This window comes from Hippopotamus amphibius, chromosome 5 (genome assembly GCF_030028045.1).
Source record: "Hippopotamus amphibius kiboko isolate mHipAmp2 chromosome 5, mHipAmp2.hap2, whole genome shotgun sequence".
Taxonomy (NCBI): Eukaryota; Metazoa; Chordata; class Mammalia; order Artiodactyla; family Hippopotamidae; genus Hippopotamus; species Hippopotamus amphibius.
Genome location: NC_080190.1, coordinates 60,009,549 through 60,035,688, shown reverse-complemented (window position 1 = coordinate 60,035,688; position 26,140 = coordinate 60,009,549). Strand labels below are relative to the sequence as shown.

The following is a 26,140-nucleotide window of genomic DNA, read 5'->3' as shown; positions in this document are numbered from 1 at the left end:
AGACAGCATAATAAAGATTGCTCCCAGTTGGTCACACTCAAATGACCACCACTGTGGTCTGCCAATGACAGGGGCAAGGACTTGTTTAGCCTGAATCCATCTCAATAATTTTAGAAATGGCATTTTTAAATCTATTTTGCACATAAGGAAAATAGTAGCCATATGGGATGGGGAAGAGAGTTCATTTGGGAAGGACCATGCTGGATATTTGGTTCTGGGAGCAAGCCATGTCACTTTCTGAAACACTTCAGGACAAGTCATGCCTATATCACAACATGCCTTCACCACAAGATAAAAGGATTCAAAGGCCAAAAGCCAACAGCAGAGGTGCAACCACTGTGGACCTTTGAAGATGCAAAGTGTTGCAGTAACTTCTCGCAGTTGGATCATATCAATAATACCAAACTGACAGGAAGCCACCTCTACTCAAGAAAATCACAGAAAAATCTGACTTTGGAAAGAGTTCCAGACAAATACACACACACGCACACACAATTACAAACACGAACACATGACAGTGATTACAACCACAGAGCAAAACAACTCTAGAGAAGATGAACAAGTCGGCATCTCAGTAGTAGGTTTTCAACAATACTGTTTTCGAGAAAACAACACTGGAAATATTAACCCAAAAAGTTGAAAAAAAAATCTATCGATGAGGATTTGGTCATGCTTCATGCAACATAAAACACCAGCGAAACAGGGTGAGGTCACATGGTGAAAGTTGAGATACTTCATATTAAGAAATATGCCCAAACACACTGGGAAGAAAGAAAGCTGTGAGTTCATCTCAATAAACAGTACTCATTCAGTAAATCAAATGTGATGATCTGGCGATTTAGTAGCAGTGTTCTAAGTCTGTACTGAGTACTGGCCCAAAGAGAAAGTACGCCAAATGTTATCATCAAAATTAGCGTAGGGAAAAGGAGTTAAGTGTAAGGGCTTGGTCTCTGTTTTGTGGATAAAAGGACACAAATTCAGCTCTACAAACTGGAAACCGGACACAGGGAGGAGGAGGTCACTGGGAATGTGGATGTGGTATGCAGACAAATGGCACCAAGACACATCAGGACAGGACAGAAACAGACAACAAGGGCTGGAGAGAAGCGTCCTCCTCTGTCAACTCTAAAAGCATGTGTTCCCATCGGTGGTGCCATGACTGTTTTTGTGTAGGTTTCCTGCAAAGAAGTTAGTGCGTCATCCAAAAGAATCAACAAATCAAACAAGAAAAGCAATATGCTACTTTCAGTTTTTATGGACTCTGGTTGGAGAGAGGTTTGTATATAACCATACACATATATATGTATATATATGTATATACTAGACAAGGGAATGAGATTATATATACATGTACATATATATATAATCTCTGTCTTCCTGAATTCTTGGCAAAGGGTTAGTCCTGCAGTTAGACGTGAAGACGGAGGGTGGAAGTTGGAAGGAAAGTTAACGAAGAGAGCATACCGCTTTCGGCTTCTGCAAAACGACAAGAAAAGAATTGAAAATCAAACAACTGGGTAATATATTGACTGACACCAGAAGGAAAGAAGGAATAAAACCTTTGTTTCGAATTGTCTGAAGGATGTGTGTGAAAACAAGGTTTCTCAGCAAAGCATGGAAACAGAATCATGGGGTGAAACAGCAACAAAGGAGGTAGTTCACAAGGTCAGAGGCATGGGGTGGGGCGGGGAGAGAAGCAGGGATCTCTGAATTTTAACACTCGGTGACTTAGGAAATGGGACAGGAAGGGAAATGGGACATTTTAAAATGAACAAAATCAAAATTATTATCTCAGGAAGGGTCAGAAACTCAGTTCTTTTTAACATGGATATGGGGTTTAAGTCCTGTGTTTTCTCGGAGGGATGATCCACATTCCCTCCAACACACCTTTTTCCACAAGAACCAATGTGCTTCCACACTGAGACCAAGCCACGTTTGAAGATTAAAGCTGGCGACTGCACACAGAAAGCCAAAACCAAGCCAAACAAGTTCTTTTCTCCCTTTTCTGAAAAAAGGAAATTCCAGAAAGCTATCTGTATGTACAAATATGGCTTTGTTGAAAACATCTCAGATTTGTGAATTAATTGGAGCATTCATGGAAGAAAAGACTGTGTCTTCAGGGAAAGCTCTGAGTTGTTTTTCTTAGAATGGTGACAGTGGATTCACACTGAACCATTAACAGCCTTTCTCTCTCCCTCCTTGTGACTGAAACGTGGCAGGTGGAAGATGGCTGGTCAAGGTTCAGGGTGCAGTCTCTTGCCATGAAATTATTCCAGGATGGTCGAAAAGCGCTATTCAGCATCGCCCACGCGGTGACATTTTTAGAGATGCACAAAAGTGATAGAGAACACTGAATTGCACAAAGATTTACTGACTTGGCAACACGAAGAATACCATTTGCAGAAACCCAGTATACACACGTCCCCTACACAGGTACAGGTGTGTATTGGCTACAACGTGGGCAAGCAACAATCCCAGCAACATCCACCTTGTCTGCGGAACAGCAAATAGCCAAGGACTCTCGGGGTTTTTGCAAATAATATTTTTCACTTTGCCAGCACAGAGAAGGAAAAAGTCCATCTACGTAAATAGTTGTTAACTGCTACAACCGTGGTGTACCAGGTGGCCACCAAATCTACTACGTTGTCTTCCTTTTGGTTGATTTGGATTTTCAAAATAGTTTATCATGTGATCAGATTGATTCTGTGAGCAATCTGATCTGGTGGTTAAGGTAACAGAGAACATTGGATCGACTGGCTTACAATCCAGTGTTTGTTTTGTTTGTTTGTTTGTTGGTTGGTCATAGAGACATGGACTGCACATTTGGAAGTCTGGCTTTATTGAGTCATTCACCCAGATCATGAAAACTCCTTAAATGATGACAGCAGGAACCTTCTAGTCTTGCCCTGCACTCTGCTCAGTTATTAAGGCATATGTTGGAGCGTATCTGCACCCTTCCCTTGGGTACCTACAGGAAGCCTTTCTAGCATAGCTAGGAACAAAGCATGGTTGTCCTTTCAGAGGACACAAGCCTGAGCATTTCTCAGTGAGCTCTCTTTCTTCCAAAACTAATGATACGAATTTTGGGAAGCAAAAATCATCTCTCTTTTATCTGAAATGCATACAGAATGCCAACAAAATTCCTTGTTAACGCAATGCTTCCTTCTTCCAGCGCAAACTCATATATTGACTGGGGTGTTATCTATTTCGACCAGACCCAGTCCCTCATCAGTCTGATTTGCACATAATTAAATACAAAATAAATAAATAAAGAGGGCTCATGCCTCCAAGCCCTGCTCTCCTGGCTAATTTACATGAAGCTGATATTCAGCCACCTGGATTTCAGCTGTACCAGGAGAAACACATATGGTACACAATAGGCTGCTTGTAATTTGGCTATCAAGAGAGCTGGTATCTCCTATCATGGCTCTGCCCTGTGCCTGCTATGAAGAAGGCCAAAGTCCACCTGTTTTTTGCTCACAGCAGTAAAAATGGGTTTAAGGACAGGGTCTGTCCCCGGTTTTATACTTAGAGGGTGAAAAGTGTAAGTTGGCATGATCGGGGGGAGATCTGGATGCCTCATCCCTTTCCCTGGAGAAACACCCTCTGAATGCCCGTTGGGGCGTGGGTTGCCAGGCACGTCTGGGATAGAAGTGGCAGTGTCTGGTTGAACACGACTTGAAATGTGCCTTCAAGTCAGAGAGGTATTGCACTAGGGTTTCAAGCAAATACATAATGTGTAGGAAAGAAGTGGACCGAAAGCTCCAGGCTGCACGCTCACCATCATAAATGTCAGCTGATGCCAGGTCGAGGCAAACTTACCGGCTCTCTCGGTTGGCAGACTTGTACTCAATGGCTATCATTAGAAGCTTGAGCTTCACAAAACACAGCCTGCAATGAGATGAAGAAACCCTTCAGTCAGTGCTTCAGAATGACCAGAGCCACATAACAAACACTGTTATGACCTTTCCATCTCTTGATGTGGTCATTAACCAAGGGACACCCATTCTACAGTCACTGTGCCAGAGGGAGGGGAATGGGAGCCACTCCTCCCCATCCTCCCCATTAAACTTGATTTCTCGCAAGTGATAAGGTGCTGAATGTTCAAAGTGCAAGTGGCACTCAGGTCTGGATGTCTAGACACAGACCCCAAGCAGGGATCTGTGCCTGGGGATTTACGCTTGGCCAGACTCATTAGTTACTCAGTCAGGTAGTAAAATGTTAACGGCGGGGGAGGGAGGTATTTAGAGCAGCTGGACCTCTTATTTGGATTCCATCTCGGTCTTTTGTACAAATGGCTCATATTGTTGTTCTGAGCAGACCCCCATGCGCTCGGAATGACGGTAATAATCCTTAGCCTCCGTGTAAGTGCCCAGCACATGACTACAGCACCGTTACTCCTGGCTCCATCCAAGCTGTCTCACTGCATCTGCCCGGTACTCCTGCCCGCAACCCAGACTGCTCAGAGGCTGGCTGGCCGCTGCCTCCAGGCCTTCACCCATGCTGTCCCTACCCCCAGAACGCGTTCTTATCTGCTCCCAACCCATCCTCCAGGCCCACGTCAAATCGAACCCTCCACGTAGACCTTCTCGGGCTACTGCCAGCCTCTGATTTTCTCTGAACTCCTTCTCCTTGTCTGCAACTGCATCACTTAGCCCTTAGTTGATTTCACACTGGCAGCAGTTGCGTTCCACTGTTTCATGTGTCTGAACTTTATCTCAACTAGTGCAACTTCAAGAGTTTGGGACTTGTTTGGAATTCCCCATAGTGCTGTACATGGAAGGCTTGATACAGAGAAACTCAAGAAATGAGTGACTTCTGCTTACTGGGGTTCAGTTCTCAGAAAACAAAAAAAAAGGTTCAGTAAAGTATTTATGCATGGGACTTCCCTGGTGGTGCAGTGGTTAAGAATCTGCCTGCCAATGCAGGGGATGCGGGTTCAATCCCTGGTCCGGGAAGATCCCACATGCTGCGGAGCAACTAAGCCCGTGTGCCACAGCTACCGAGCCCACATGCCACAACTACTAAAGCCCATGCATCTAGAGCCCATGCTCCACAATAAGAGAAGCCACCGCAATGAGAAGCTCATGCACTGCACCAGAGTAGCCCTCACTTGTCACAACTAAAGAAAGCCTGTGCACAGCAACGAAGACCCAATGCAGCCAATAAATAAATAAAATTTACTAAAAAGAATTTATGCATAAAGATGTCTGAGGGGGCTTCTCTGGTGGTGTGGTGGTTGAGAATCTGCCTGCCAATGAAGGGGACACAGGTTCGAATCCTGGTCCAGGAAGATTCCACATGCTGTGGAGCAAATAAGCCATGTGCCACAACTGCTGAGCCTGCGCTCTAGAGCCCAAAAGCCACAACTATTGAGCCCATGTGCCACAACTACTGAAGCCCATATGCCTAGAGCCTGTGCTCCGCAACAAGAGAAGCCACCGCAATGAGAAGCCCGCGCACTGCAACAAAGAGTAACCCCGCTCACTGCAACTAGAGAAAGCCCGCGCACAGTAACAAAGACCCAACACAGCCAATAAGTAAGTAAGTAAATAAATAAATAAATTTACTTTAAAAAAATGTTCGAGGAAGTACTAATAACTAAGTAGAAAAAAGACTGAAAGCAACCTAAATGTCCAATAAAAAGGCAACAGTTAGATAAAATAGGGTACAATATAATATTAGCATTCAAAATGTCTTTTCAAAGAATATTTCAAGGTATAAGATCAACAAATTTTATTATATAGGTACAGATATGTAAATGACACCACAGTTAGTTGAAAACGTATTTATAAACTCATGGAAATGAAAGCTCACATAAACAGAAAAAGAATTATATACATTATGTATCATAAGTTTCTAATATGGGCATTATCACTCATGTTTTAAGGACTTTTGGATAGTAAAACACTGGTCAACTGATAGACTGAGAAATGAGTTGATAGTTACTCAGCTGCAGCATTGTAATGGGGAGGAGGTGCTGGGTTACAGGTCAGGGCCTTGGTGTTCTCACTGCATCTCCACAGTATCCCTAAGATGGAGATATGACCTCAGTTATTCATATTTCTACTGGTATTTCTATTTTACAGGTGATGAAACTAAGACGTCGAAAGCCCATGTAACTTGCCCAAGGTCTCCAGCTAGTACCTGGAAGGATATACAATATCTTTGTCCCAAGGAAGGCTATTTTATATTGGGAGAGAGAGACTGAGCAAATATACCAGTGAATACATAGTAAATTTCCAGATGAGGACAAGTACTGTGCAGAAAATAAAACACCTATGAGGATAAAGAGTAACTAGGAAGGTGTGTTATCTGTGGTGGTCCAGGAGGACCATTCTGAAACAGTAACGCAAAAGCACGGAGCAATGGATTGTGATAAGAAGCAGCAGACAATGAGAGGATCTGGGCAAAGAGCTTCCTAGGGAGTGGAAACAGCAAGTGCAAGTGCCCTGAGGCAGGAAGGAAGCTGGGGCGTTTGAGGACTACCATGAAGGCCAGCGAGGCTGTGGCTGAGTCAGGAAAGTTGGGATTGACAGTGATTTGGTCAGGGAGCTAGGTGGCAACAAGATCATGAAGACTGTCAGTCACAGCAAGGAATCTGCAGCTTATTCTACGTGGAATGGGAGGCTCTGGGTTGGTTCTGAATAGAAAAGTGACATAATCAGATGTGTCGGACCCATAGATGTGTTGCTTGCAGGTAGGGTGCTGGTGAAGGTCTCAAGCTCTCCGATGGGAATAAGACCAATTTCTCATTCTTGCCTGGGAGGTCATGATCCCCTGTATTGCTTTCAAAAGACAGACAGATTTCAGAGGCCCACTTCCACCTGGGAGTGTTTGGGCTCTCCCGGTGATTTGCAGGTTTTCTGATTGCTGCCAGCAGCCTCTAATGACCTGGGCTTTGTGCTGATTACGCAGTTTGCTGAAACACCAGCCCACACATCCAACCACAGCTGGAAAAATGCTCTTCTTAATTTATGTTCCACAGAGCACGGCCAACACACACCCTTTATGGGGCTGTTACTTCTGGAGCTTAAGTTGTTTAAAATATCAGACGGTTTGTGCAATATTTGTTGAAAAAAATTATCAGATTAAGTAACCACTTTCTAATGTAAATAACAATGAAGTGCCAAACTCAAGGAGAAAGCTAATCTTAACTTAGCAGAGATCATGAAGAGGCTGATTTGCTGAAACCCTATGAGCAATAGCCAGCCGCTCTGATTTGGGATTCTGGTGGTTCGTGGAATCAAGGATCTTAATTGCTTTAATGACCTGACCCTACTGGTGAGAAGGGAAGAAACAGTTCATAATAATCGTGGATTACATCTTCCTAGCTACTACGATACCTTTAACCAACTAGACATAAAAAGAAAGAAGCTTTCTAACTCAGAAAAGTCAATAAGATCTATATGGCCTTGTGCATATTCCTTACCTAGCACGGGGCAGACCAGCCGATCTAAGTCCTCTTTTATAACTTTCCAATCCATAGCTAAGATGATTCTACATGGTCTTGTAGAAGCCTCTTTTTAAGACCCCTCTGACCTAAAACAAGCCTTTGTTCATTGGCCAGAGGCACTGAGAAGAGAGGGACAGAGTAATGTAAACAAAGTGATCACAGGCAGGCCTTGGAGATATTGTGGGTTTGGTTCCAGGCCACTGCAATAAGGCAATTATCACAGTAAAGCAAGTAATGTGAATTTTTTGGTTTCCCAGTGCATATAAAAGTTATGTTTACACTATAGTCTATTAAGTGTGCAATAGCATCATGTCTAAAAAAAAATCAATTTTTTAATTAAAAAAATACTCTATTGCTAAAAAAAAAAAACCAAAACAATTATAATAGTAACATCAAAGACCACTGATCACAGATCACTATAACAGAGTAATGGAAGTTTGAAATATTGTGAGAATTACCAGAATGTGACACAGAGACATAAAGTGAGCAAATACTGTTGCAAAAATGGCACTGATAGTCTTGCTTGAAAAGGGTTGCCACAAACCTTCAATTTGTAAAAGAAACAAAACAACGCAGTATCTGCAAAGAGCAATAAGCCAAATGTAATAAAAAGAGGTATGCAAACAGTGCCAGAAGCATAGATTTTCAGACGTAGGCACTCCAAGATTGGCAGGTCCTGCCCTTCTCACACAGGTGACAAACTGAGGTCCAAAGAAGGAAAAACAGCTTGCTCAAGATCAAGTGGCTTTTATGGAGAAAAGCCAAAAATGGAAATCAAGCAACTTGTTCAAGGTTAAATGACTCATGTAGAAATGTCAAAAGTGGAAATCAAGTTTCGATGCAGTGTGCTACACAGATGCTTCTTATAAAAGCAAAGGAAATGAAATGGTTGCCAGAAATCCAACATTCAGACATGTTCTGTTTGGTCAGTACAGCGTTTAAAAAAAAAATCTAGAATTAGATACCAACAGGTGATTCCATATAAAAGCTAGCTTTTCAGCTTTCCTTGATAAATCAGATACGGCCATATTGGAGTTGCATTCCATACAGTAAAAGGGACCAGAGCTTCGAAGCGCTTGCCCCTCTAGATGGGACGTGTGCTCTCCAATGTGTCACAGTCCCCACCACTCCCTATTGTCTCGGATCTCCTCATTCTAATTCTTTGTTGCTAACTACCTGCCCCCTGTAGGCCTCTAAGCTATAAATCCCTGCTCTGGTGAGTATCCTCTGGATATCTGCAAAATACAAATCTTGAGTAGTTTATAATTTACACTGGAAACAGAAGTATGTGTCTCCCTGTTTAAAAATACAGTTTTTCGTTATTTCCTGCCACAGAGAATTGGCAAAGGTCAGGGTGCTGGGCTTAAGGCTGCAGCTGAGGCACAGCCTCTGCTGTGGGTCCAGGGCGAAGGGCAGATCAAGGTGAGTAAACAGGGAGTGGGTGTGGTGTGGTGTGGTGATCACTTGTTTACTCGTCTCTCTGCCCTCTAAACTGAGCTTCTTCAGGGCAAGATGTATGCTTTGTCTCCCTGGCATTTTGCAAAGTGCAAAGAGTAAACTTTCAGTAAATGCTGAATAAATAAATGTATGAAAGAATTGGGCACAGAATCTCATGAGTTTGCTGGAATGACCTGCAACAGATCAAGTGGTAACCTAGGAAAGTCTAGTGTAGGCAGAGAAGGCTTGGAAGTGAGTCTAGAATTGTGAAACAAGATGCTTTGCAACTTGTTGACTAGAAGCAGACAGATAGGAAAAGAAGGGCATAGAAGGAAATAATAGCGGTGATATGCTCTGGGGACCCAATGTTTGCTTTCGATCCACCATGACGTGAGGTCAGTATGATTCTAAGATACAGACAGCGATTTCTCCTTGGAGCCCCCCCAACAGATCCTGTTACAAAGGATGTGCCTTTGGACTACTTAGAATTGATGTCCTGAAATTAAATATTTACTTGCATCATTTGACACCACTTTTCTGGTAAAAGCAAAATGGATTTTGCCCATCCAATCCTTAGAGTCATTCTTAGGGCTTAAGCATATACAGACCTGGAGTGGGAAGAGAAACTTAGCATGAGGTAGGGAGGGTATAAGAAAGAAACAAGGAAGCTTCCACAATGTGATAAACAGGATGAAATCAGCCATAAGTTAGCAAGAATTTAATTCTTGGTTTCTAAAATAAAATGTCCCAATATGTCCAATGCAGCAAGTTGCCGCTGGTTGCAAAAATAATTACAGGGCAATAGAAATGACTTCTTTTTTCAAGGGGGAAAAAAAAGAAAAGCACCACTTGTCCACTTGTCACAAAAAGGTCTTAAACCAGCAATCTGCAATAAAACTGTTGTAATAACAAGTTAGATTGCTTTCTTGATAATTATTAAGCAGAGGTCTACTAAATTTGACAACATTATACAAAGCCCTTTTTTTTTTTTAACTGCCAGCATCATCTGTTAACTACAGTAGTTTCAACCCAGATGTTCCTGAACAAAGGCTCTTAAGAATTAGAGTCCAACTGTTTCCACCTACCCAGAGGGAAATAAATTGTTCTTGCTATTAAATCAGCCCCCTTGACTAGAAAGATTGCTTGCTGGTGTGAATTAAGCATAGAAACCTATCGTAGAGTTTGCACCTTCCAACGTGTTCAGGAAGGGAATGCAAAGACGTGGTTTGGGGCTGCCGGTGGTGACTCGCCGAGGAATGAAGGGACAAGGACAGAAGAGGCAGCTTTCACTGTGCCCTCCAAACCCAGCTCCACCCCAAGGTGCCAGCCCCCCTTCAGTTGTCCAGAGGGACCCCGGGAATATCAGGCTGAGGCATGTCATCAGAGTAGATGAGGATGTGAACACTGCGTGTGCATTGGGAAACCAGGTCTTTAGGATCTAGGGGCTAAAATGAAAAAAAAGATTCATATTTAGGAGCTTTGATTTAAAATGATAGCCTCTCAAAATGGAAACACTGAGTTAAAGAAAATTTGAACCAGAGGGATTTGTAAGACTCAACACCAGGAAAACAGAAGTGATTTAAAATGCTCATGAAAATGTTGTTCAGGTTTCCCAGCAGCTTTCACAGAGGTAGAGTGGGAAGGCTTTAGAACACCCCAGCCTTCAAACACACCCACACTCTCACAGTATCTCCACTAGCACACCTAAGACACTTGAATTTAAATGTAATTACATTCTTTCATATGGACAATTAACATTTGCCTAAAATGTCAGTAAATGCATTTTTAGAAAGCTTTGCTATGATTATTAATCAGAAATATAAAACGTAAACTGTGTGTTTGCTATGTGCACTCCGCATCAGGTCAAGCCCCAGCATTTCCTACCGGACTGCCTCCCTGACCTTTCCTGTAGAATTCGAGACTTGCCACTGTCTCTGTAGCCTCCGATTAAGGGTTTTAATAGATCTTATGGCCACTGGTTTATTCATATGTGGAAGGATTATTGGTCACCTTCTCAATCCCTATGATAGAAATAATCATAAATGTTGTATTCCTGTCTGTGTTCATATATGCGCAGTCCTAAGTATAATACCCCAAATAATTGGGTGAATAGGGCTAATTCTTTGAGGAAAAAGATGTTTAAAAGATGAGACTTGAACCTCTCCATAAATTCTCATAAAATGTTCATTTTTGCAGCCTGGCTAAATAAATTTATCATATAACAATAGAGTCTGCTGACATTTCTGCTCCATGTTCAAATTTGGATGTCTTTCTAAGAACTAATGATTTCACAGAACTCAAGTTAGACTAGCTGTAGCTTTCACTGGGCAAGAAACCCAGCTTTCTCTAGGCAGTTTTAAGTTTCCTCAAGTGGCTTCACTGGAAAGATCTGTCCATTCCAAATGACACAGGATGACAGCATGATATTCTCAACGTTAGGGGCCCTGACTGCAGGTAGGTGAGGGGAAGGAGAATCACGCCCTGCAGCCCCCACACTGTCTAAACCAGCACAGAAGCGTCCAGGCCTGCACTTGGGCTGGAGGGCAGAACTCCTGCCCTTTAGCAAAGGGAAGATCTGGTCAGAATTCCTCAAGTTACCCAGGCATTAAATACGCCACATCAAATCTGAATTTTAACTGCTCCATCAGTTGCAGGGGGACACAGAGAGACATGTACTATTTTAAATACATCTTTTGTCCTAACCCCTCTGAGCTGTAAAACCTGATACAATTAAGCATTTATATTTTGCAAGTGATGACTGACTGACACATCTGCTCACCATGAGATTCAGGACCTGGCCCACGGCGCTCTTGCAGTAACCACGCCTGTGAAGCTGTGGCTTCCTCCGCTCCTCCTGCCCCACCTCCCTCCTCTGCCCTCACATTCCTACCTGGAGGCAGGGGGGTGCATCCTCTCGTTTGCTAATTCTCATGATAAAAACGGTATCGCTGTTTCCCCCTGAAAATATCATAGGTCAAAAGACCTGTGATTTGTCTCCTCCCATCTAAAGGGCAAATCAGTTTGCTCTCATTATAAAATCTCAGAGACCTGGGTGTTGAGAGAGTTCTGTATGGCTCTCAGCCTCCCAGTTGCCTGCCACTTAGAATTCCTCTTTATTCCTTCTCTGAACCCAACCTCCATACAAGGCATATTCAAGTGTCACCTCTTCCAGGAAGCCTCTCCTGGTCACCCCCAGCCTGCAGGGAGCTCTCTGTCTCTGTAACTCTCAGCATCTGTCCCCCGGTTGTATGCATCCATCAAACACTCATCAAAGCATGCTCATCTCTCCCTGAGGATGGATATCATTTTCCTTCGCCAGACTGCAGACTCTCAGGAGACAGCCGCTGGAGGGAATCAGTATCTTTTCCTTGAAAGTATTGTTATCAATCTTTTAGTGAGCATATATTTGATCAAATCTAATTGTAGGTTCCTCTAGAGATGGCACCATGCCTGGCACACTGGCATAAATATCCCAAGCTCATTAAACACCTAGCCAATTAATAGGCTGGTGACCGATGGCAGAATTTTCTAAAGGGTAAGAGTAATAAAACCTGGAAACATCATGATATATTTCTTTCTCTCTTGGTGCTTTTGTTATGTTCAGTGGGCAGAATAGAAGGGCGGTGGGAAGAGGACAGGCAGGGGAGGGGAAAAGGACATTAGCTGATACTGAGAGAGCAGTTGTATCATTCCGGTTTTAGAGATGAGGAAACTGGGGCGAGCACCCAAGCCTAAGGTCAGGCAGCTGGTAACTATCAAAAGAAGGAGGTAGGCAGAAATCAAATATCTTGTCCCAAATCACATATCCAGGAAGTAGCCGATCTTGGGGTTTGAGCCCAGAGCTTTGCGACTCCCTCCATAGCTCACACTCCACGACATCTCACAGCATCCTACTATTCGAACCACTCGAAAACAGGACCCCTTCATGGGAAACATAGCCTCATACCCAAGCCCCTGGCTTCCTGCAGGCTTGGCTTGTGCTGGCCACCTGTACCCTCCACAGTGAAGGTGTGGAAGGTGGGGAGGAAGATGGGCAGTGGGAGGGAAAAGGAAGCAGGTGGTTTTCTGGTGTTCAGAGAACAATGGGTGGCACCCGCGCTTTCAGATCCCATAGCTCCTTTGCTTTGATCTTACTGCCACACAGACCAGGGGCAAGCCAGCCAAGCAAACCCAAGGGGAGATGCTCAGCAGTTGTTGGCCCTTAAAAGGAACACCCTGAGGGCATCCTAGGGAAGGTCCAGGACATACCCACCATGGCGTCCACCAAGGCCAAGAGGTATCTGGCTGGTTGCACCCTGAACTGTCCTTCTCTGCAATTTGGCGCTTATCTGTTCAGTGCAGCCTGAAATTGCTCCTATGATCCCCTGTGGAAACCCGACCGAGAGCATTAAAGGGCTCAGTACCCCACATCTTCTTCCTTTTCTGATTTGGATTAGGTGTGGGGAGTGCAGAGAGCAGTCAGCGGATTGCCTGGCATGGTACGGGCAAACTCATTCCGACGTCCGTGGAGATTACAGAATACCCTTTGTGAAGAAGGAGCAATGGAGAGGAAGCGCCCACAAAGGCCCAAATCTTAACATTAGCTTGTAAGATGTGGCCTACCTACAATTCTATGATTTGGCTAAAACCAGAAACATTCCAGTGACTGAGCCCGAAGTTGGAATCAGAAGTTATTCCAGCCTGTGGTGTGGAGAATGGGGTTGGTGGGGGGTCCCAATCGCCAGACTGAATCAGAATCACCTGACTTACTTGCAAAAAATACAGACTTGGTGGACCTACCCCAGATGTTAAAATCTGGAGATGGAGCCTAGAATCCTCTCTGTTTAATAAGCTCCCCAGGAGATTCTTAATTAGCCAGCCTTCAGCTAGCAGCTCCTCCAAGCTGTTCCCAATGGCATGAGGCCCCGACATCAAAATCCTGGCCCTGTAACTTGTCTGCTAGGTGGCTTTGGAAGGGGACACCAATGTCCTGGGTCTCAGTGTCCTCCTTTATAAACCGGGGATGGTGACATTCACATAAACGTCACAGGATTGACGCTCATGAGATGCAAGGAGAAAATGTAAGTGACACATTTAGAAATGATGTTGCATTTTGTCTTAGTTATTGTTTTTGGAACAAAGCTGCGTCTTCTGGTGATACACACGTGAAGGCCAAAGGTTGGCGCAGAGAAGCTGGTGCAAGTCTCACCTGAGCCAGAGAAAGCATCTCTCCACTTGAAAGTCTTAAAAAGCTCACCTTGGGGGCCTCCTGCCCCTCCTCCCTCTCTTCCTCCCACATTCTGTTCTCTTGGGAAAGGATCTCAACTTTCACCCATTAATCCTGCCCCCTTAGCCTCCCACTGAATGACTCTCCCAGGTTCTGAGAAAACTGCATTCTTTTCGGTGTGGTGATCCTACCCTGCAAGGGGGCACTCTGCCAGCCCAGGGGAAGAGCCAATTTATTTCTTTTCATGCTTCAAGACGTTATTGGCTGCATATTGTTTTAATGCTCTGAATAATTACAGAAACGGCTCTGGAAATCTGTATATTTTATCTGTGCTTTATTATACCCAGAATATTCCCCAATTCTTTTTCTTCTCCATGAACCAGCTGAAAATATATTTTGGCGTCCTTTATGTCATCTTGAAATTGAATAGCCAATTCTTACTGTAATGAAAATACTTATGCGCCAGCCCGGTGATATACAACCCAACACTCTAATTACGGCTGTGCTTTAATTAACCTGAATTGAAGAGTGTTATCATTAAACTGCTGGTAACTTTGAGTTATGGCTTTTCTTTAATTTAAAGTAGAAAACACAGATAATTAAGCCTCCAGATAATCAAATGCTTGAGGAGAGCTTCAATGTTTTGGGATGTTCCTAAATCTCATTAAATGTCCTTTCTTTATTGATTATTTCTACCTCTGCTGTATCATTGTGTTAAACGAATAATAGCAGTAAGTTGAACACATTTTCACTCACATCAGAAGTTTTTCAAGATGGCTTTTTTTTTTCTTTTTTTGTATTCCAGAAGCTGTACCAAGCAAACACTAAATTCTCTGACAACAAGGTATGTCTGAGGGATTTTATCCTTCTCAGAACATGCTCTCAACATGAAAATCAACCAAAGGAAACATTTACAGACTAGTGGCCGGTTTGTGAGCCGGCTGCAAAGGGCAAAGAAGTTTCACACACCCAATGGGTCAGAGTTGGCAAACTCAAACCTCCAGGGGGCCAGGCCCTGATATAAATGCAAATCTGGTTGGTTTAAGACATCAGGGAGGGGAGGTCCTTCACTAAACCCCTCCTTACAGCAAACTGGAGCCACTTAGGATTCGGTAGAAATGCAAGTCCCATGTTGGTTCATCAGATTTTCAAAAGAGGCCAGGAACCTAGTTCTTACGTGAAAGATCACTTTTTTGAAACACGGGCGACTAACTTTTAAGAAATGAAACACTGTGTAGGACAAATATGTGAGTCAAATTGACCCCACACATATCCTAGCTGGAACTCCCAGAGGAAGCAGTCCTAACCCTCTAGGTTAACACCCTGAAAATGCACTGACTCGGTTTCCAGAAGCAAATAAGAGAAGCCGTGGGAAAATAGGGAAAGGGGTGAGGGGCTGTGGGGGACACAGAGGAACGGACTTGCAAGGGAGCACTCATGTTGACACCAGTCAAGCCCAGAAGACTCACGAGACAAAGAAGGGGGCTTCACATACTCCCCTGCTCATGCGCCAGGTGCCACAGGACCCCTCCAGGCGTTGGCCATTCTGCTGCAGGCTCAGACCATCCCCACGTTAGACAGAAGAGGCCTCAATTGCCTTGTTATACAACTAGCTTCTAATCTAAGTCCTGAATCCTTCTGGACTTTTTATCCTAGGCAGGCCAAGCTCCAAGATAGAGGAAATCCCCTGGGACAGCCTCAGTGTTCCAGGACCCAGTACCTCTGAACGGTTAACTCCTTTCTATGGCAAAATGAGAAATAGCTCTCAAAAAAAGGAACGCATGGGAGTTACAACAGGGCATCCATTTTCAGAAAATAACTCCTTCGGAACCAATTACCTCTTCACTTTTCCAGTCCATTTAGCATTTAAACTTTCGCTTCGAGATGGGGTGAGAAATCTCAGTAAACAGTCAAACCATTTTGGATTGCGTAGGGTCTGGGCCCAGGGACAAGCAGGGTGCACCTGCTGTGCTCACTGACAGAAGTCACTGACAGGTAAACACTAAGCTACCAGGCGCCCTGGCCCCTCTCTGCTGTGCACAGAGCAGCCCAAGAGCCCCCAGGACTTATCCTCTTCAGGCTGCCCTTTCCAGAAGGTGGGTCTGGTTTGCAGGCAGACAGACAGCGTAAGGGAAGAGCTCTTCTTCCTCAGTCCAATGCGTTCCCCCTGTTTCTTCCCAGTTTTTATCAGTGAGACTGAGTTTACCAAATTCTTTGCCACACTGTCAAAGGGTCAGGCTTCACGTTTCAGCATCCCAGGGAGCCTGTGTTTTCAGGGGGACAAAGCCCCTGTTTGACTTACACCCAACATTGGAGCTTCTAGGTGGGGAATCTGAGGCACTGTCCTGGTTGAAGTTTCTTGGGGTCTGGGACACCTGGAGCTCCTGACATTATAGCCCTTAAATGATCACCTGTTCTACCTCGAGCGGTCATGCAGGCTGGGGCTAAATTCATCTTGCTGAGCCAGTATAAAGAGATGCTAAGCTTGTTGATTGTCCTAGCAGTTGCCTATCTCGGGGCTAAATCGCTCAGGACTATTTCAACGCCTCCCTGTGCACGTCTGGTTCCACGTTGCCTCAGGAAATAGTGAAAGCTACTTTAAACAGCAGCTTCTCTGATGTCTTCAAGATCTGACTTAATTGAAAGAGATTAAAATTTCTTTCATCAAGGAGCTGGCAAGATTTGGTTTTGCCCTGGTAAAATCAGAAGCATGGGTTCATGTCACCCTTCATATATGTGTCTACATCACAGGAAAACTGCAGTTCAGGATTTAGTACGAATGATGGACCCAAGCCTGGGATTCTCAGGACTGGAGGGAAAGGAGAGCCAGCAGAAACCCCCCAGGCAGGGGCCCTGTCATGACCCACCTCCCCTTCATCACAGAAGGCTGAGCACAGGACACTGTGCTGGTCGCAGATGGGGTGTCTTTCCTGCAAGGGGCACATAAAATATCCCCGAAAGCCAAAGAATATATGGTTAATGGTCACTTACTCACAAACAGTAGGGAAGGACAGACCCACGAAGGCACTGGAGAGATATTCTGTGTACATTTCATTTGAGACTCCTTCCAAGTAGTATTTCTGCCATGTGTCTTCCTCAATCTAAGGGAGAAGAACACAGGAGGAGGCTTTAAGACAGGACAGTAGGCTCTAAACAGGAAAGTGGCGTTACCCCATCTGGCAAACAAATGAATGCACTGGTTGTGTCATGGTGACCTTCTTCAATAACTAGGAACACAGCCCCATCACCACGTGAAGACTTCCATGAGCCCAAACTCATAGACTAGATGGATGTCCCCTCTAAAGCACCACTGCTTCCTAAACCTGTGTGATTTCCAAGAATGTGGAGGCATGGGCACTCACCCACAACTGATACAATTTTTGAGAGCAATTTTTTAATTGTTATCAAAATTTACAAAAGCGCATACTCTTTTACACAATTCCACTTTAAGTATTCATAGCAAAGAAATACAGACACATGTACAAAAACTTCCTTCCATTCATGGAAAATTACAAATAACCACAAATGGTAGGTTTATACCATGGAATACAGGGAAGCAATTCAAAATTATGATGAAAAGGTATATATTTTCATAGAGAAATTACCTTAAAAAGCACATTACTAAACAGTGTGTATACTCTGATCCTGTTTTTTAAAATACCCTATAATTATCTGAATGTTTGTAAAGCCACAGAAAAAATCTAGAAAGCTTTATACCAGAACAGTAACAGTTGTTATCTCTGAGATGTAGAATGACACTTTTTCTCTATAGGTTTCTGTATTGTCTGAAGGCTTTTGTAATGAGCATATATATAACATGAAACAATATATCTATTTCTACTTTGGGGGAAAAAGTAGATTTTTCCAACACTATCTTAAATATCACAAAAAGTAAAATGTAGTTTCAGAAAGGTCTTAACCCAAATTTCAATAAAATTTTTTCTGTTACATTTTTCGTAATTAATCCAGTTCAACTGGTTTTCCTAACAGCTCCCTTCATGCTAGGTATTTCTGGAGGGTCTCACTTTGGAATCAACCATTTAAAAGTCTAAAGTGAATAACAAGAACACTGAACCCCTCTGGGAGCTTGGGGATGTCACAGATTCCCAAGGCAGGAAGACAGGCAGGCTGTGTGGTTCTTGGGTATCCGTAAGCTGCTGTCTCCCAAGTTTACTTCCACTGGAGGTTAGATAAGGGGGAGGATGAAAGGGAGCTTCCCAGCCAACTGGAAATGGTTCTTAATAACGTTCTGTGTTGGTATTGCATTAAAAGGCATCTTGCTTATGGTCCAACAGTCAGTTAACGGGGAAATGAAAGAGACTTGGAAACAGTGGGAAATGCACACCTACCATCTACTTGGTGATGCTCTGAAATAAAAAAGCTAGGAATAATTTAGAAATAAGTTGAATGCTCCTTGCTTCTATGCTATTTGTCTGGTTTGTGTTCAGGCTGGGTGATTAGATTATGTGGGTTAACTTCATTAGTCTGAGCTGCTTCAAACCTACTTCCACACATTAGACGTGTGCTATGCAATACTGCTGGGTATGGTTTTTCATCTACAAATTAGTCTTCCCCAGCGTGGGGTCTTTAAAAAAAAAAAGAGTTAACCCTTTTTTATTGCTAAACTTTATGATTTTAAAAATTAACTATGTGTTTAGCTAAGCACAAACTTCTTAATTTCCCCAACTCATAAGATTTCAACTTATTTTTTCAAATAAAACATATTCTTGACTTCATAAGCAAAGGTTATTAAATCTAACTAATTTGAAGAAAGCTTAGCCTGCATTAGTAAATAGACAAATATATAATATTTGGGGCACTATATTATCATAATTTTTATTGGTAAATAGGATACTATCTGAGGGATTGCCAATTATAAATCCTCATAGTTGAGTTTTATGGGCAAATAGTCTTCTTGAAGTAGAAGAATTTAGCCTATTCTTTTAGCAGGGACATTCCTTTTATAATATGTTGCTTGTGTTGCTAATTTAAATATTCCACTTGACTTTCAAAACTGAAAATATGAAATTTTATCTTTATTGTTGATTGTTGGTGCAATTCCTCAATTAATATGATTTTAATTTGGTTCTTTTAGTTATGGTCATTATTTTCATGCCTCTAAGTCCTAATGGAACTACTCTTGAGACCAAATTTTATTGTAGGTTCATCACTAAACTTTTTAAGTAGAAATAAATCCTTTTTAGGATAACAATATTATATTCATATTTCTTTTGAACTTAGCATAAATTGTTTCATTGATTCATTAGTTCAGTAAATATTTATTAAGCATATTCTTTATCTTAGGAGCTATTCTAGTTACTGATTGGATTTTATTTAAACTGCTATTTAGTTTCCCATATTGTTCTCTTTGCCAGAAAAAGCATTAGATATACCTGGCTAAGATATATCTGACCATATATATCTGACTTTTGATGATTTTTTTCAATATTTCTTTTCCTGCAAGTTTGTGGCTGACCAGAAATGCTTGAGGACTGAAAGTCAAAAAATTGGGGAAAAAATGTACAGAACTTTTCTGGAAAGCAAAATGCCTCTTCCACAGACATATACAGATGCTCAGATGGTATCTACAATGTGAGATGGAGTAGCATTGAATGGACTGTCTAAAAGCTGAGGAGTTTAAATTCATTGTTATAACTCTTTAACATTTCTACATCTTTAACACAATTTACTTATTGATTAGTTAACAAAATTTTCAGGTTCTGATAAATGTTCACACACACACACATACAAAACCCTACTGAAAAAGATTTGAATGGTAAAATGCTAAATTTTATGTTATATATATTTTACTACAGTTAGATTTTTAAAAAAACTAATACGTGTAACATAAGGAAAATCACTAATCATAATCAACACTTATACCCTTTAATCCTTAAGGGCAAGAATGACAAGTTGTGACAGAACAATGACAGGAACAGGTTATCACATCAGTAGAGTCAGGGATAGAGCACTCAGCCTTATGACCCTGTAACGCATCACAAACTCAGACAACAGAACCTCAATCTTCGTCCCGAGGCAAGGGCTTCAATTACCCCTTCTTATCAAAGTTTAATTTTCTAAGTCTCAAGCATGGCACCTTCCGCTTGTTTTGAAAAAAGCAAAAGCAAAATGCACATTCCTTTTAGTTTTGTTAGTAATGAAATACATTCTTAGAAAAGGAAAAATTAGTGTAAAATATTGATATGTTGTTCATTGTCAAGTGTTTTAAATTCAAAAAGACCTAGAGAGTATAGAGTGAGTTACTGTCATTATATGTCCCCTTTAACAGAGGCACAGAGAGGTTAAGTAACCCAATAAAGGTAACAAAGCCAATCAGTGGTACAAACAGGATTCAGAGTTCATGCTGTTAGCCACCCACCATATTACCTCTTGCTGGAGATTGACAGGGTAAATATTAATATTTAGAGAAGCAGTGGGCTTGGAGGGTTTACTGAATATAAGTACCTAAGAGGAAAATACCAGAACAGAAGCTTCCTCAAGGACTCAATATCTTAAACCCCGGAGCCCCTGACTTGGTGAGAAGTCAGCAAGAAGTCATGTTGATTTTAAGTCAAGCTGAAAGGAGAGTTCAGACCTCCTCTCAGAGCACGACGGCATCATTTCTATTCTATAAAATGGAACCATCCCAGCCTACAACTTCTTGCCTAAAATAGTACATGCTGTTCTCCACATTTGCGCTGTCGACGTATTTTTAACTGTAATGCGAGCACACACTTCCCAGCAGAAAAATGAAGGAAGGGGACCAAAATGACTTAGGGAAAGGTGCCAAAATTAATTTGCCAGCCATTCAGCAATCAGTCAAAGGCAAAGCATTTCCTGAGGCAGCGATTTCTCCTTTGGCTGTCACATCAAACTCCCGCTGCTTCAGAAGAGCACCTAGCAAAGATGAGCAGGTGATGTGCTCTGGGTCCTTATTCATCAAACACTCACAGATCTTCAGTGAGAAAAGAGAACTGAGCCGTGGGGCTCGCTCATACACACTTCTCATGGTCTTATTTATCTGTCCTTCATTATCTAATTTTTCAACCAGTCTAGTTCAATCCCTTTAGTAAACGGCTGTACACGAATCCGGGGGCGGGCAGCTCCACCATCAAAGGCACCATCCAACTGGAAACATCAGCCTTGGCTCTGGGGGAAGTAACACCTTCTTGATCCCAGATTCTGCATGTGTTACTAACAGTGGGTCAGTAACGACACCTTTTATATTTTATACATTCTCTGATTAGAGTTAAACTGTGTTTCTCTAATGCTAACAGCCCAGTGAATGTGAAAAATCAACCATCCCAGCTGGGGTATGTTAGGGATCACTGTGATTTCTATTTCCAGCAAAGAGTCTGAATAACTGTGCTGATTACAGCCAAATAATTTTGCAGAAGTCCATCCCTACCTCCTGAGTCATGTAAATAATTCCAAAGACTCTCATATACCAATCCTTATTTAATTGAAAACAAGTACATTGTTTTAATCCAAATATGTTATGTTGTGCACATCAAAAATAATGAACTAAGAGGAAATTATAAAAACCAATGACCATTATGTTAATAGCTGCAATAAGAAGAGGTGAGTTGTAACATACACACCAGCATTGCCCAAAACTGGTAGTAGAAGGCTATTTTAATAGCAGGTATTTATTGCATTTATGATTTTTTAAAAATCGATCCAAATTCTCAATATTCTTGCTCTAAAGGATGCATAGTTTTAAATCATAAAAGTCCTTAATTAGAATTAATTAGCTGCATCTGAATGAATATTTGTACATATAAATTACATAATACATTGTCACTGTCCTTTGTAATGTGACATCTAAAACAGCGTGAAATGATAGGAACTGGCCACCGTACCTCAGATCCCACAAAAGCATATTTACTTCCACAAAAAAGAGAGAACACCCACAGAATGTGTCAAGCTCTTAATTACAATAATCAACATGGAATCAGCATGGATGGGCTCTAGGCTGATGAGTGTGTGAGCTGGTCACTAAAATGAGTGGGGCCCTTTATCACCACCCCTCAACAGCAAGCTCTGCCACTGGGAAAGATTGGAGTCAATGCTGCACCTAATCATTTCTTGCTGGAAAAAACAATGCTAAGGATAACTGACTGTTAAGAAGACTTTATCACTGACCCAATTCCTGGATTCTCTCTCTCCTCCTTTGTTGCCCTCTATGCTCCAATGTTAACAAACTTGCCCCAGTTTTTACCAGTGGGCATGTGGCTCTCTTCCCATCCTCAACACTGTTCAGTATCATTACGAATCCTAAAAAAAAAACCCAACAAAACGTTTGCGTCTTCCTAGCTTAGGTCCGCAGGTGTGCCAGAAGAGAGAGTGCCTCACTGCACAGCTTTCTGGGGATGGAGGAAACTGGTGATAAAGTTGAAACCAAAGGAAAGAAACAGCAGAGGTGGGAAACCAATGATAATTTGCACCTTTTCAGAATCTCTCTCTTCTCTGTGCCAAATTGTATATCAGTCCAATTGTATTGGATATGGATTTGGGTCTGCTGCCCTTCTGAGAGCAGCACTGGATTTCAGGGACCCCCATAACGATTTGGCATTCCACAATTATGGCCTGTTTCAGATTGTATTTTCCAGAATGTGAGAATAGGATGAAAGGATCTCAGATTTTCCCAAAGGCTTCCGGACAATGTCAATTAAAACACACTATTTGGAATTTGATGGAATGCCAGATAACTGGTTGCTTCAGCACTGAATGAATAAATAAACAACTCCAAAGATTAATTTTAGGGTGGACTTGCGCCAAATCTCTTATTCCCAGACTAGTGGGCTGCAGACTATCAAATGAGATTTCTTCCATCAGGCATTAAGGAAAAGAAAAAAAATCAGCCCACATGAGGTGTTCAGAGAGAGATTAACAGACCACACCACATGCAAAGAGTAGAATGCAGGGTATTCCCCCCCCGTTATGTTACCCCAACTCAGATTATTTCTGAAAACACAGAATGCCAGAGGAACTAAAGTTAGAGGAAGGGTTAGCAGAAACAGTGATACAAGAACTTTTAGAAAGATTATTTACAAATCATTTCAGAAGGTGTTGCCTATGTGACAGGAAATTGGTAAATTTTTTAATATGTTGGTAGGTTTTTCTACCCCTTTCTTCTTCTCCTCTCCGATGTAGAAAAAGTATTTATGCCTAAGTGATGTCAGACCTTTTTAAAGATGGGCCTATTCACTATCTGTCCAAATAGGACTTCGGTTTTTCAATCTTGATAATAGTTAAGAACATGCTCACTTGTGCTTCAAATAATAAGGTTCTTAAAATACTACTAAAAATAACTCTCACAAGTAAGTGTTCTCAAGCAGAGGCCTGCCGAGCAATCCTCCGGAGAACAATTCAGCCCCTTGCAGGCACGATTTTCCAGAACAGAGCTTCTCAACCCATTTAGGATGAGAGACTGGGGTTTTGTTTTTATTTCTAACATCCATCGTTTTACAGACTCAAACATCTGCAAAATCTAACAGAAATGATTTTAAAAAAATAGGTCATGCAAAGTACAAGTCCAAAATTTCTGTCATTAGATTCAACCAATGTAAAATTAATCTGTCAAATTGCTCTAGGAGTTCTTAAGCACTTCCTCTCATTTTCTGCACTTGCGGCTTCGTGGACAAGTAGCAAACAGTTCACAGCACCCAGCCACGGACTGCATTTGCAGTTGTGCTGGTCCTACTCTATCTTGCAAACCTTGCTTCTCACAATTTCCCCCAAATTCCAGTAAAGATTATTCCCAGCTAAGATTTCTCGAGTTGTCAAGACAGAACGTACTAACAGGTGTCACAGTGAACATAAGAGAGCGAAGAGGGAGTTCTATGGTGTCTCCATTAAACGCAGGTGTTTTGAAGACAGAAAAATGCATCTGGGTCTCCAGTGCCTGGAATGGTGCATGGAACATAGCTGTAGCTCAATATTTGTTGAATGAATGAAATACATTTGGGAAGCACTGGATTTCACAAAGCCAAACTGGGGAGTTTTTTAGTACGACTCAGAGTACTTCACATGTTACTATGAATCGTAAACCTCCAAAGGCAAAACATGGTACTTAGTCATAGAATCCTTTATTTCAAGGAGCAGCTCATGGAGACCAGCAATGCTATTCTAAAAACTTCCTCTCTCTGATCTCCCCACCACGTTGTTTCCCTGATCCTACTGTCAGAAATCTCTCTGTGGCCATTTTCAGTGGTCGAAATCCAACTCTTCCTATAAAGTCCCTATCATATGTCACCTCTTCTGTGAGGACTTTCCTCATTTCCCCAAATTGATGTGCTCTGCCCTGCCTTCATGGGGACACAAATCATGCCCAACTCTGGTAAGCCTTGGACGGATAAATGAGATAATGGATGAAGAATGCTTAGAACATTCCCTGGTTCACGGTATGTACTCAATATGCATCAGTTATCATTAGCTACCGTCATAGGATCTGAGTCTCCTAACATCTGACAAGAACTATAATAATGTGAAATTTGGAACATGAGACCCTCCCTTATGCACTCAACTTTGTATCTTCTAGAACAAGCAGCGTACTACTCTATGAGGTGCTTAATTAGTATTTGCTGAACGGAGCAAGACAAAACTGGAGAAAGAGACACAAAGAAACAAGCACAATTTTTCCAGGCATCTAATCACAAGTCAGTGCTGGAAACTTCCTAGCATTTAGTGTTGACCATGAAAGGAAACAATTTCTACCCCTGAATGCTGAAAAATTCTGCACTTGTGGTATCTCATAGGGAATGTGTATAGTCGGGTGATTTTTAAACTTCCCAGAACACTTCCTACTGAGCAGTACATTTCTGGAAAATTTTGTCATCACAGAACATCTTGGGCAACTTAGCAAGTGGCTTATGGTTTTCTAAATTCTAGATCCAATACCTTGGAGGCTTGAATTTGAAAGAAGGGACTCTCGGAAACTGGTGTATTTGCCACCAATCTAATGAAAGTCCTTTCTCCTACTAGCTAGGAGTCCCACCACCCTCCTGCAGAAAGGAGCCCCCTTTGCTCCTGCTTATGACCAGGTTCTCTTCCCCATGTGACCTAGCCCTCTATCTTCTCAATTTCACTCTTCAAATTCCAATGCAGGGTCAAACAACAGTTCAACAGGAAACAGACTGAGCCCAGCAAAGGCTGTATTTGGCAATTCCATTACTTCTAAATTCTAAAATTGAGACCAAAAACAACTGTTGGCTATTAATTCATTAAGAACTGGGAGAAAAGTAAAGGAGTTAGATAGAAAAGCATTTGAATCAGCACAGGAATTATGAGGTTGCTTTTGATGAGACAAACCACATGAGAATTACTATGCTTTTGCAAAATCTTCAGTATTTTAGACGGTGTGGGGAGAATCCCACTGCATCCGCTGATGTTAACACAGGATAATTTCTCACCAGTGGGCACATCTAAGGCTGTGGTCCAGTGCTTCCCAAACTCTGATGAGCTTGTGAATCACCCAAGGGTGTTAGTAAAATGTGCTTTCTGTAAGCCTGGGGTGAGGTCTGAGATTCTGCAGTTCTAACAAGCTCCCAGACAACATCAATATACCCCCCGCTCCTGAATGTGGACCACACTTAGAGTAGCAAAAGTATTCCCAAAGAGAGTGAAGAACAGGTAACGAGTATTCGCCACCTTGCCTCTGAGGACCAGAGAATCAATCATGGCCCAAAGGATTTGAGTAAGAGATGAAAAAGGATGCTTTCTACGAGTATCACTAAATATTGGAGCCAGTTACAGCAAAAGCTTGTAGATAATTAAGCACGAGATGGGTATCCCAGTGTTTGGGTTGCTGTGGTAATTAGCCTAAACAATATTTCAGGGATCCAGATTTATCTACTTAGTCTCTCTCCATCGATCCAATGACCCCAATAATAGCTTAGTCTCCATTTCAATGTGGGCTGTGTAAAGAAAGAACAATGACACAGCTATATTTAATTCAATTAAAATTAAAGTTTCAGAAAATGGCTCCAATTTGTATCCCTAATTTCTACTTAACTTTTCCCTTTTAGGACACAGTGTTG

The 26,140-nt window shown here is 42.1% G+C and overlaps 1 protein-coding gene across 7 annotated transcripts in view; it reads right to left on the bottom strand.

Moving 5' to 3' along the window:
• The window catches only part of KCNMA1 (potassium calcium-activated channel subfamily M alpha 1), a 707,317-nt gene that overhangs the window by 141,193 nt on the left and 539,984 nt on the right, over positions 1–26,140 (bottom strand). For all 7 annotated transcript variants that reach the window (XM_057735193.1, XM_057735192.1, XM_057735190.1 and 4 more), the window contains exons 15-16: positions 17,091–17,200; positions 3,823–3,891 (exon numbers count right to left, since the gene is read on the bottom strand). In XM_057735193.1, the coding sequence (XP_057591176.1) occupies positions 3,823–3,891; positions 17,091–17,200 (179 nt within the window). The remainder of the gene's footprint in view (positions 1–3,822; positions 3,892–17,090; positions 17,201–26,140) is intronic.